This window comes from Notolepis coatsorum, assembly GCF_963971535.1.
Source record: "Notolepis coatsorum genome assembly, chromosome: 17".
Lineage (NCBI taxonomy): Eukaryota > Metazoa > Chordata > Actinopteri > Aulopiformes > Paralepididae > Notolepis > Notolepis coatsorum.
Window position 1 is genome coordinate 95,547,092 of NC_140181.1, and position 13,031 is coordinate 95,560,122.

At 42.9% G+C, this 13,031-nt stretch overlaps 1 protein-coding gene across 3 annotated transcripts in view; it reads right to left on the reverse strand.

Annotated features, from left to right (window-relative positions):
- Positions 1–202: 202 nt before the first annotated feature.
- The window catches only part of nsmce2 (NSE2 (MMS21) homolog, SMC5-SMC6 complex SUMO ligase), a 59,962-nt gene continuing 47,133 nt past the window's right edge, over positions 203–13,031 (reverse strand). For all 3 annotated transcript variants that reach the window (XM_084332630.1, XM_084332631.1, XM_084332632.1), the window contains exons 6-7: positions 5,034–5,140; positions 203–799 (exon numbers count right to left, since the gene is read on the reverse strand). In XM_084332630.1, the coding sequence (XP_084188756.1) occupies positions 685–799; positions 5,034–5,140 (222 nt within the window). In that variant the 3' untranslated portion in view covers positions 203–684. The remainder of the gene's footprint in view (positions 800–5,033; positions 5,141–13,031) is intronic.

Below are 13,031 nucleotides of genomic sequence, written 5' to 3' on the forward strand. Positions count from 1 at the left end.
TTTTCATTTTGTTATGCGACTTTGTTTATTTGTCTCGTTTCGATTGTAAACTCATCCAGACGCCAGTGAGGGCATCTACATATAAAACGGGTCATGCATTTATCCATAATGTAACTACAGATTAAAGTTTGATGTTACTACTTTGCAAGTCTAGCATATAATGAAATCAGTTTTATGAAGAAAAAGATCATCTTTATTAACATTTATTCAACGTGTTTACAAGATACAGTAAAAAATTAAGATGTACTGGCCCAATCCTTTCTTTACATTAACCAATACTTTCTTTACATTAAACTGAATCACATGTTGTTTTGAGCCGAGGCATCATCTTCCTTTGACAGTAATTAACAAATTGAGGAAGAAACTGAGGTGTTGGTTCCTTCAACATAAATCAACACTAACACATTAACGACAGGACAGGATCATTCATTTAACCCTTTCACTGCAGCACTACCAAACGGTTAACCCTTTCACTGCGACAATACAGAAGGTTAAGCCTTTCACTGCCACACGACAGCAGGTTAACCCTTTCACTACCACACTACAGAAGGTTAACCTTTCACTACCACACTACAGAAGGTTTACCCTTTACTATCACACTACAGACAGTTAACCGTCTGTAGTGTGATAGTAAAGGGTTAACCTTCTGTAGTGTGGTAGTGAAAGGGTTAAGCCACGCCGCTGCTACGTCCTGCTGTTCTGTCTGCCTTTGTTCTGCTGGATCATTCTCCTCAGCTTCTGGTCCAGAACCAGGTCCGACTCCGTCACGTCTGAGTTCCCACAGCCCACCACCGGACAACTAGAGAGAGGGGGGGAAGGGGGTTGATACAAGAAAGCAAGTGCTCTGTAAATCAAATATACGTGTATCTGCTACATTCATGCCAACCATGCAACCAACAGAGAACACTAGTTACAGAGGAGCTCCATCAACCAACAGAGAACACTAGTTACAGAGGCACTCCATCTAAGCACCTGTGGTTTCCTTGACCCCAACATGGAAGTCGTTTTTTTTTTACTGGGGCCAAACTTTTGTGATTCAAACATCAAGGCAGTACAACAGAAGGCAGTAGAACAGAAGGCCAGTACTACACCAACCAGGCGAGCGCACATACACGCACACACAGGCCCCCCCCCCCCCCCCCCCCCCCCCCCGAGAGCCCCCACCCGTGCCAGCTCAGTGTTCTCTCTCTGTCATCATGAGCATGGCTATTTTAGCTAGCTAAAATTAGTTAGTTTACCACGTAAATGAATGACTAGGATGCAAAGCACTTTCACTTTTCACTGCACATAGAAACAGCGGGAGAATTTCGGGAGCAGCATATGCGACCAAAAACGGTCGCAATTTCGAGCCCTTTAGGTTTTCCTAGTCAAGGAATCAAATAGTCTGCTATGGCTGCATGTGTGGCGCTAACGTTATTGTTTTAAAATGCACAACTGTCGGAAAAAACATGGCATTGATAAGAGTAGGGATGGGTACAGAACTACAGAATTCTGTACTTTTAAAAAGGTACCTACCGAAACACGTCGGTACTACCGAGTATGCCAGTCTAGGCCCTCTGGGCTCAAATATCCGCTCCTCTGTCAGAAACCTTGGAGTAATCTTTGACAGACATTTTAAATTTGATAAGCAGGTTAGCTCGGTGGTTAAAACCAGCTATTTCCACCTCAGACTCCTGGCCAAGACCAAACCATACCTCTCCCAGAAGGATCTGGAGAGGGTGATCCATGCCTTTATCTCGACCTGGCTGGATTACTGCAATGCATTGTATGTCGGCATTGACCAGTTGCTGCTCCGTCGCCTGCAACTGGTACAAAATGCGGCTGCCCATTTGCTTTCCGGTACCAGGAAACGTGACCACATCACACCAGTTCTGGCTTCTCTCCACTGGCTCCCCGTCCGTTTCCGTATTGATTTAAAACTTTTACTGACTGTTTTTAAAGCACTACACGGGCTGGCTCCACTGTACTTAGCTGAGCTCCTGCATCACCACACCCCATCCAGAGCCCTAAGGTCTGCTGACCAGCTGCTGCTGGAGGTGCCTAGGACCAGGCTTAAAACTAGGAGAGATAGAGCCTTTGCTGCTGCTGCCCCCCGGCTCTGGAACAGCCTCCCCCACATAAGATCTGCCCAGAGCCTAGATGTTTTTAAATCCTTGCTCAAAACACACCTCTTCTCCCTGGCCTTTGACCAGAGCTAGCCTAGCATTTACACATGACGTCCGCTGTCACCCTGGACTTTTTATCCAATTTTCCTGTCTCTTTTTATATTGCACTTTGCCCTTGCTTTCTTATATGTACTGTACTTTACCTTTTTATGTAATTTTAGTGTATTTTATTGCATTGTATGTGTTTTTATCATGTTGTAAAGCACTTTGGTTTGGCTGTTAGTCATTTGTAAATGTGCTATATAAATAAAAATGACTTGACTTGACTTATCGATTCACGTGAGATCCAACAGTGCCAATTGTCGGTAATGCTAAAAAAAAAATTAAGTCCGATGACGTCAACGTTTACCGCAAAACGAAACCGCACGTTAAGCGGTTCAGCTTGTGCAAACCAAGCATTGGCACTCTGTGTGTGTGTGTGTGTGCGCGCTTGCGAGCGTGAGAGAGAGCGTGTGTGTGTGCGAGCGAGCATGGGAGTAAGTTACTTACTAGTAGAGTCGGGACGATGGAGCCCCGCTAACATACGCTACACCATAGATATATATAATAAACATATGCGCTACACTGCCCCAGAGCATTCTAAAAAGATTCATTATAACTTGGCTCTGCACTGCCCCAGGTGAAAGACAAACAAACTGCCGTGAAAACCCACCCTACTCTGCCTCTGATTCGCAGACTGTGGGTGGGGGAATGTCATTGGACCAAAGCATAGTTGACAGACACACACACACACACGCAGTCGACAATCGACATGCAGACAGAGATAGTGGAGAATTTCGACTTGTTGCATGTTGGCGCTGTCTCGCAGATAGATAATACATATGAAAAGAATAATTTGATATGTGTGTAACTGTGTATATATATATATATGTTCTAAATAAATAATAATAACTTTATTTGTATAGCACCTTTCATACAGGGGATTGCAGTTCAAAGTGCTTTACATCAGTAAGATGTAAATAATAATAAAGGAATAATAATACATTATTTATTTATTAAATATTAACACTATCAGTGCCTACCTTGTTTACCTTTTTACCCTGTTGAATGCCATCATCCACTTCAATGTTAGCGTTAAAAACACCTAATCTATGTTTTAAATTATGGCTATGTGTCTAATCTGCCCGTCGCTTATCAATTTCTTGTTTGCAGTCAACATTGTCGAAACGGATTGTTTTTTTATCGGTTCATTTTCGTTTTATAGCATTTTGAAAAGCCCTCGTTTTCAAGGAAAATATATAGATTCCATGATAAAAGGCATTTACTGGAATATTCTAGAATACACAAAAACGCTGTCATTTTTCGGCCTATTTATGAATCGTTTTCAAATAAACGCTAGATTATCGATAGTATATGTGTACGTATGCACGCTATAGAGGCGATCTGAAAAATCGATTCTCTTATTTCCTCATCAGCGATCACAGCCAAACAGCCACATCACACATAGGGCAAACGCTGAAATCTCTGTGAAAACAGGTCTGATTATCCTAAGACTGGTAAAATAGATTCCTTACCTGAGATCAGATGTTATCCAAAAAGATTATTCCAATTCCTGATCGCCATTCCAAATATCGATCATGCTTATTGATTACAGTGTTGGTACTGTAAATACATAATCGTTGCTGTTCTGAGGGCCGGCGATCACTTGGTCTCTTCAGATGCCTTGACGGAAAAATAAAAAGAGCAAACTGACCACTCCCCCTGTATCAGTCTGAGCTGATGGGGTGCAGTTACACAGGGAGAGACGATAGGGGGCGGTATCTTCCCAATTGAGCTCAGAGAGACTGCAGCACTAACCCATGGCTCGATTGATGAAATATGAATTCAAATCGCCAATAAAAAAAATACGGCAAACAAACGACATTTCGCGTCGGTCGGCACTCAATGGGGGGTCTGATAAAACGAGAAATGACGTCGCTGGCATCCAAGGTGTTAAGTTTGGATTTTTTTTTCTTTTTTTACAACTGAGGTAGGTAGATTACATTTTTTGAAACTAAAGTACCGAAAAAGGTACCATTGGGTACCGGTATCGATTCACAGGTACAAATGTGAAAGGTACCCATCCCTAGATAAGAGGAATCGATACTCGATAGTCACGGAGGCATGCGATTCCAGGAATCGGACAATAACCAAGGACAGCACTACACCAATCCAGGTACCAAGGCCAGCACTACACCAATCCAGGTACCAAGGCCAGCACTACACCAATCCAGGTACCAAGGCGAGTACTACACCAATCCAGGTACCAAGGCCAGCACTACACCAACCAGGTATCAAGGCCAGTACTACACCAACCAGGTACCAAGGACAGCACTACACCAATCCAGGTACCAAGGCCAGCACTACACCAATCCAGGTACCAAGGCCAGCACTACACCAATCCAGGTACCAAGGCGAGTACTACACCAATCCAGGTACCAAGGCCAGCACTACACCAACCAGGTATCAAGGCCAGTACTACACCAACCAGGTACCAAGGACAGCACTACACCAATCCAGGTACCAAGGCCAGCACTACACCAATCCAGGTACCAAGGCCAGCACTACACCAATCCAGGTACCAAGGCGAGTACTACACCAATCCAGGTACCAAGGCCAGCACTACACCAACCAGGTACCAAGGCCAGTACTACACCAACCAGGTACCAAGGCCAGCACTACACCAATCCAGGAGCTTGTTGACGTGTTGTTTTGTTTCTTTGTCTGTCCGTTGGTTGTTTATATTTTCTGTTTATTCTATACTTTAGCACTTTTGTTTTTAGCTATGCGACTTACTGTGAAGCACTGGTTGACAAGTGTCATGTCTAAATGTGCTATACAAATAAATTCAATTGATTGATTGATTGTGTTCTAAGGAACGTGTCTTACCGGCATTTCTTTAGCTGTCTGTGTTTTGCCCTGATCAAATTCAAAATGGCCTCCTCATCGTAGTGGTGGTTGCAGCTCTTATTCCTCATTGGATTCACCATCTCCACCTACAGAGAAGAAAAGTTCATTAGATCAATAGTTCTTGAAGCTTTAGTGCGCTTAACTCTTTTTTTGTAATCACTTTTATTTATTTCACATGAAACAAGACATCACACAACAATAATAATCATCATAATAATGACGAGGGGATAACAACAGAGTAAGACAATAAGACAAGACAATTAAATTAAATCAATTAGTTGTAATAATAAATTAAATATATAAAAAGAAAAAAGAAAAATTATATATATACTAGTGCTGTCAGGCGATTAAAAAAGTAATCTAGGGAGCGGTCAGGTGGCGTAGCGGAGATTGCGTTCGTCACCAACACCGGATACGCTGGATTCGCCTGTTCGAATCCAGCTCACAGCTCCGGCGTTGTCACCAGCTTGGCTGGCCGTTCACACTAATACAATTGGCTGTATTAGAGGGTGGGAAAGCTGGCGGGGTGGGTCCGGGTCGTTGTAAACAGCGACTCCTACAGTTCGGTCGGGGCGCCTGCTCAGCGCGGATAGGATCTAAGGGGGGTAGTGTGATCCCTCTCAGTGAGAGTCCGCGCTGCGAGGTGAAAAGAAGCAGTTGATTGGCTAGACGTGTGTCGGAGGAAGCACGTGATAGCCTCCACTCTCCCAGACCAACCGTGGGGGGTAAGTGCGCAGCGACCAGGAAGGGAATTGGGAATTGGCATAACGACTAACATTGGGATGGGAGAAAATCGGAGGAAAAAAGGAGGGGGGGGGGGGGGGGGATAAAAAAATAAATAAAAAAAAATCTAATTACAGGATTTGTAATTAATTAATCTAATTAATCGCATTTTAATCGCATAACCATTTTATGCCTGATATTCTATATTCTATAATCATATTTAAAATTGCATGTGTCCGGATGGCAGAATTCAGTACTGTATCTACAAAACCTTCTGTTTAATCATCTTCCATCTATTAATTTGCTTAGATTTTTCAGGTCTGGTCAATTTGAGCATAGTGTTATTCACAGTCAAAGATACATTTTTTTTTATTGATATTCTCATTTGGTTCATTACAATTTACTCAAGCCTAGTAACAGACACAGTATTTCTGACACTGGGAATACATTCCCTGAGATCCATAGATGTCCCTAGAATCAGATACCAAGAACATGCAAATGGACCATATAAAAAAAAAAGTCTGTAAATGTGTATTATTATTTTTATTTTTTTTATTGGTCTTTTTCCCCCTCCATTTTCCTCCGATTTTCTCCCATCCCAATGTTAGTCGTATGCCAATTCCCAGTCCCTTCCTGGTCGCTGCGCTTTACCCCCCACAGTCAGATCATTTGGGAGAGTGGAGGCTACCACGTGCTTCCTCCGACACACGTCCAGCCAATCACCGCTTCTTTTCACCTGGCAGCGCGGATTCTCATTGAGAGGGCGTAGCGTGTGGGAGGACCACACTATCCCCCTCACGTCCAATCCGTGCTTAGCAGGCGCCCCCACCGAACTGTAGGAGTCGCTGTTTACAACGACCCGGACCCACCCCGCCAGCTTCTCCCACCCTCTGATACAGCCAATTGTATCAGTGCAGACGGCCAGCCAAGCTGGTGACAACCCCGGAGCTGTGAGCTGGATTCGAACAGGCGAACCAAGCTCACAGCTCCGGGGCTGGTGACGAACGCAATCTCCGCTCGACCACCTAACCGCCTGTAAATGTGTATTCTACGTTCTTATGGAATGAATGAGATTAAAAAAAAGAAATTATATAAAAAAAAAAATATATATAATTTTTGTAATACATTTTGAGTTAATTTTCATAACGCGATAATTTGCTGCGTACTTAGTTAATCTAATTAACGCGATAAACTGACAGCCCTAATATATACACATATATATTCAGGTGTAGCTCAGCAGACCAGAACACCACGGGAGTGCCCACCCACCCCTAAAGAACGGGACCCCCACAGATGACAGGCCCACCACCCACTCCAACCTCGACAGCCGCGGCTCCCGGCCGCCTGTATCAGTTCCGCAACCGTTCCTATTTCCGGGGTAGGCCTGATTGGCCCCGACAGGCACGTGACCCGCCGCGGCCACGCCCCGCGGCAGCCCCAGGACGCGGCAACGAGGCTGCTGTGGTTCACCGCCGCTTTCCGCCTTCAACGCCGCCCGCAGCAGCAAATTTGCGCGAGCGCAGGATTATTTCAGTGTGTATCATGCAATCATTTATCATTTAACATTTGAAAGGCATACATTGTTGTATGAAATAAAATAGTATAGAGACATATGTACAGCGTTCGATGCAGAATAGAAGTAACTGAGTTACCATACAATATACAATACGCTATAGTGCAAAGCAGAAATGGGATGAGGTACAATTTACAGTAAGGTGTATGCGTTGCAGTGCAAATGCTTCTTACTGTTGCGCTCCAGAGACCGTTACTGTACCATACAATATACAATACGCTATAGTGCAATGCACGTTAAAAAAAAAAAAAAATTAAGGGAATCGAACTTGTCACAAACGGACCATAGGATCCACAGCCAAGCAGCGTTACCAATTGAGCTAGTTGTCGATGGTAAAAAAGGGGGGATTACTGCTACATAATGCTGCCGCGACGGAGCTCCGCCGCGACAATATTATTAAACAGCGGCTCTGTCATTGAAGTGGGAAAAGTGAGCCGTATTGTATATTAGTACATTGCATAGTATATTGTATAGCGTATGGTAACTCTGCGGCGTTGAAGGCGGAAAGCGGCGGTGAAGCACAGCAGCCTCGTTGCCGCGTCCTGGGGCTGCCGCGGGGCATGGCCGCGGCGGGTCACGTGCCTGCCGGGGCCAATCAGACCTACCCCGGAAATAGGAACGGTTGCGGAACTGATACAGACTGATCTCAAACCAACCGGCACGTTCACACCGGGATTAATTGGTTCGGAATGTGAAAAATCGGTGCTCAGCTGGAAACAATTTTTTTTGGTTTTTCCTTGCGAACCGTGACATCATCAGTGGGCTTGTCATAATTTCTAGGCTGTCAAGACAAGCGAAAACGAACAGCAGAGGTTCAGCATTGCACTCGATCGATCCATTCAACAGGAAGCGATTTGCGACCGATCTCAAAATTAGATTAGATTCCAATGTATTGTTATTATACAGCACAAGTACAATACACCATCCAACCAGAGTGCATAAATAAATGCTCCAGAAATGAATATGCGTGGAGAAAGGCTTAGTGAGCCTAAGCGCACAAGCACATACACAAACACAACACTGTATACATTCAAAATGAATCGTTCCAGCAAAGTAGGCTTCTATTATTCTAGTGACTTGTTTTATTTGGTATCATAGTAGTAAGTCCTACTGTAGAACATGACATATTAGCATGACATCTGATTTATTAACCTGTTAAGCCCTAGCCCTATTTTCTGAAAATCCGCCTAAAAATACATACCTAAGTAAATGGAAGTTTGCTCCACTTCTACAAGGTCCATTTGCACGGTCTTGGTATCTAGGGACATCTATGGATCTCAGGGAATGTATTCCCAAAATATGGGAAATATTGTGTCTGTTACTAGGCTTGAGTAAATTGTGATGAAACAAAGGAGAATATAAATAATGATTTTTCTTTGCATCTTTGACAGTGAATAACACCATGCTAAAAATGACCAGACATGTAAAAAGCTGCCACTGAGTTCGTTCAGTACCTTCTTGAGATCACGTGTACAAAAAAGCTAAGGAAATTAATAAAGGGAAGATGATTAAACAGAAGGTTTTGTAGATACAGTACTGAATTATGCCATCCGGACACATGCAATTTGAAATATTATTATAGAATATAGAATAGCAGGCCTATAAATTACCTTATTATAGCCTTATCGGGCCAAATCTACTCGTTCCAATGATAGAGTTCAATTTGGATTTAGTATCACCAGGCGTGCAGGAAGAACCGATAATGAAATCTACTGTAAATACAGTCAGCTTTTTAAAAAAATGTGCCACGGGTCCGCCATTTTGAATCGGATTTCAACACGGATGGTTGCTAAATGTTCACAGAAGGTAGACAAACTGTGCTCCAATCTATGCCAATAACGTTCAGTTTTGTGGTATATAATCCCGAGAAATAAGAGAAATAAAAAATAAGTCATTTGCTTGCAGGAAGCTGGAAATCGCTAGGAAATTTCAATGCTCATTGAGAGCTCTGGATGCCCGCTATATTATATATCATATGACTACAACTGGCGGAATTTTGCTAATTAAAAATGGCGGATATTTGCTATATTATTAAGACATTCCATAAACTAAAATCTCACTAATAACACTTTAACCTATTGGTAAACAAACGTATTGCTGAAGATATACACTATGACTGCTGTTGTGACATGGTTACTCTTTACTCTTAGATACATTTGGAAAATAAAACGCTACTTAACACATTCGTGGCCAACCACGTATATATACGTGTTTCGGATCCAACGCTTGAGGGCCAACCACGTCGATTTAATGTTATTAGCTTAGCACCCTATATCTCGCCTTCCAGGAAATACCCCAGAACAATCTGGTATAACGCTTATATTCACGACGCTATAAAATGGGAACGTATTGATGAAAAAATTATTTCTTTAAGGCATATTGAAGGGACGGTTTATAGTGTCAATTGACAATGACAATAGACAGATAGCACTAATATAAAGTATAGATTTAGCTCTACAAACAGCCTCACACACAATGAAAGGTTGTTATGATAAGCTGGCCTTATAGAGTGAGATTAGACGGATCCCAATGGCCCCGAATGTGTTAATGTCATACAGTCTGGAGAGAGTGATTTATGACGCAATGTCATTTGCGGTCTGCCGATGGACCGCTCGGGCTCAAGAGGTCAATGCCAATATTGAACGCCTGCGCAATTGGCTCTTGACAAGTGTAAATGATGGATTAGTCAGTTGCAATTAACGTCGGACCCTTTATCTCAACTCGTTAGTGCAGCTGCCTATGGATCCTATGGTCCCAGGTTAAAATCTCTCGGTTACAACTTTTTTATTTTTTTTCATTCATTTATGCATTTATTTATTTCTGGAGCATTTTTTTATCCACTCTGGTTGGATGGTGTATTGTATTTGTGCTGTATAATGACAATACATTTGAATCAGATCTCATCTTGAGATCGCTACCTGTTGAGTGGATCAGCATGTACATATTCCAATGTACAGTTTTGCTTGTACAGTTGTACAGTGTCCCCCCCCCCCCCACCCAACCACCTCCAATGTACAGCCCCCCCCCCCCCCCCCCCACCCACCTACCCAACCTCCTCCAATGTACAGTTTCTACGTCAAATGTATATACTCTCTTTTCTGGACTCTTTTTGTATCACAAACAGTACTGTATTTGCAAATCTGGTATGTCATATATGTTATGATGAATTGAAAATAGGGGACCCTGATGTAAACAAGACGAAAGTCTTTCTCTGGTCTGCATCCCCTTAACAATTGTATGTATTGAGCTGTACCGTACCCATTCTGCGATCTGTTAATAAAGTTTTCAATCAATCAATCAATCAATCAATCAATCAACTACTGCTACAAAAGTAACAGTCACTTAACTTTAGCTTTTGCCCCTTTTATGCATACAATGCCTATGTTTTGGCTAGTGTTGCTCTTCTAGAAAAATAATCCTTTCAGGGTTGCCTATTGAAATACTGTACTACACCCAGCGTTTCCGTTAGCCGGTAATTACCGGTATTTGACCGGCAAAATCTGTTGAAGTCCGACATATTTCATCTCTCCGGTCTTAATGTCCGGTGAAAATAATTCCCTGAGTCTAAGCACAATTTGATTATTTGAATTGTATTAAAATAGGCTAAAATTAAATAGCCTATGCGATGAACGAAACGATCATTACATTTGTTTCCTCGTTGCTTCTAATAATGACAACGACGTTGTCAGCGAGCGAGAGCTTAGTGCTGGGTGTGCGAACTTTTGTGAAGCTGCAGAGCCAGAGCACTATCAGCACAATGCAGTATTCCAGCAGTACTCCAATTCAGCCATTTTCAGCCAATGTTGGGTGGGGGGCGCTGCTGTGCGGTTCCCAGAAAAGAGCCAATAACAGCTAAATCAGCTTCTCTGCAGCGCCATACTCTTTGTAAATAAGTCGTTGCGAGGTGGAGAGAGTCGTCACGCAAACCACGATAATGTTGCCGTCTCTCTGCTTTCTCAGTTCTTCGCTTGATATAATTAATACAAATGTCCAATATAACGGAATTCGTTAGCTCATAAAAATGTGATTATAACAGACTGCTGTTTAGTGTCGGACCGACTGCCCACATACGCGGTCTATTTTATTTCAAGTCAGCAGCAGCACGGAGTATCGAGGGACTTATTTTATTTGGAATATATTAATTAATGACTGTATACGCAAAAGTAGCCTAGTTTTATGCCTTGAGGATGACATTCTTTATATAGCCTGCCTATCAATTGTTTTAAAGCTCAATAAACTATGACCGGAATTAATCTCATTTGTCCGGTAGATTGAAATCTTGCAGGTCACGGAGACCGGCAACAATTTTTTCTAACGGAAACCCTAACTACACCTCCAGTACAGAAACATTGTTTATGAGTTTGCGTGTCAGGTAGACCATTGATTGACAGTCGATTCTGCCAATTACGTCACACCGCCTGCACCCACCTCTGCTGTTGATAACGCTAGCCAAGTTAGCATACACACAGGCAGTGGGCCAGTGACTTTGGTGTAGGGGTGTAACAATGCATCGCAATGCATCGATCCTAAGGGGAAAATTCAACTGCATCGATTTGAAAGTGTTAGAATCGATTATCGCAATTTTAATGTGTACACAGTGTTATGTTATTATCATGTCCGTTACAGCCAACACAACGACATACGCTACTGCATCAATGAATGAATGAATGAATGAAAACTTTATTTAACAGATTGCAGAATGGGTACAATACAGTACGGCTCAATACATACAATTGTTAAGGGGATGCAGACCTGAGAAAGACGTTTGTCTTGTTTCCATCAGGGTCCCCCATTTTCAATTCATATAGACATTTATGACATACATAACATACATGACATTTATGGCATAGGGACATATAGGTATTTAGTACTGATACATTTGTGACATAGGCGGTATTCAAATATACAGTACTGTTACCCCTAGATCCTGACAGAGTATATACATATGATGGGGAGGGGCCTGTACATTAGGAGGGGGTGGGTGGGTGGGAGGGGAATATACATACGGCGGGGAGGGAATATATACATGCGGTGGGGAGGAGACTGTCTATTAGGAGGTGGTGGGGGTTTTGGGCATTTACGGTGGCCAGTTTCGAATTGCAGCCTCCCGTAGGTGCTCTTTAAGGGCGGTTTTGAATGTGGGCAGGGATTCACATTCCTTTACAGCTTTGGGTAGGGCGTTCCACATTGTTGTGGCATAATTGCGAAACGTGTTTAGTCCCTTGTTTGAGCCGAATCTGGGTTTAACATGATTTGTTGAGCTTCCTCTGGTGTAGTGGTTGTGGTATTCACTGACCTTTGGGAAGTATTTTGACATGTACATGGGCACCCCGGTCGTATAGTGTATCTTGTAGACCAGGCCCATTGCAAGTTGCTGTACTCTGTCGTCTACTCTAAGCCATCCTAGGTTGGCAAAGTGGGCAGGGGTGAGGTGGGTTCTGGGGTTCAGGTCAAGTAGTAGTCTGACCAGTTTGTTTTGTGATGTTTGTAATTTTGTTTTAAGCGCCTTTGAGGTGCTTTGGTACCATGAGGTGCACGCATAGTCATAGTACCCTTGAATGAGTGCTCCTGCCAGAGTCCTCAGGGTATTCTTGTTTACCAGAGAGGAGATCCGGTACAAGAATCTAGTTCGTTGGTTGACTTTTTTTATTACATTGGATGCCATTTTGTCACAGGAAAGA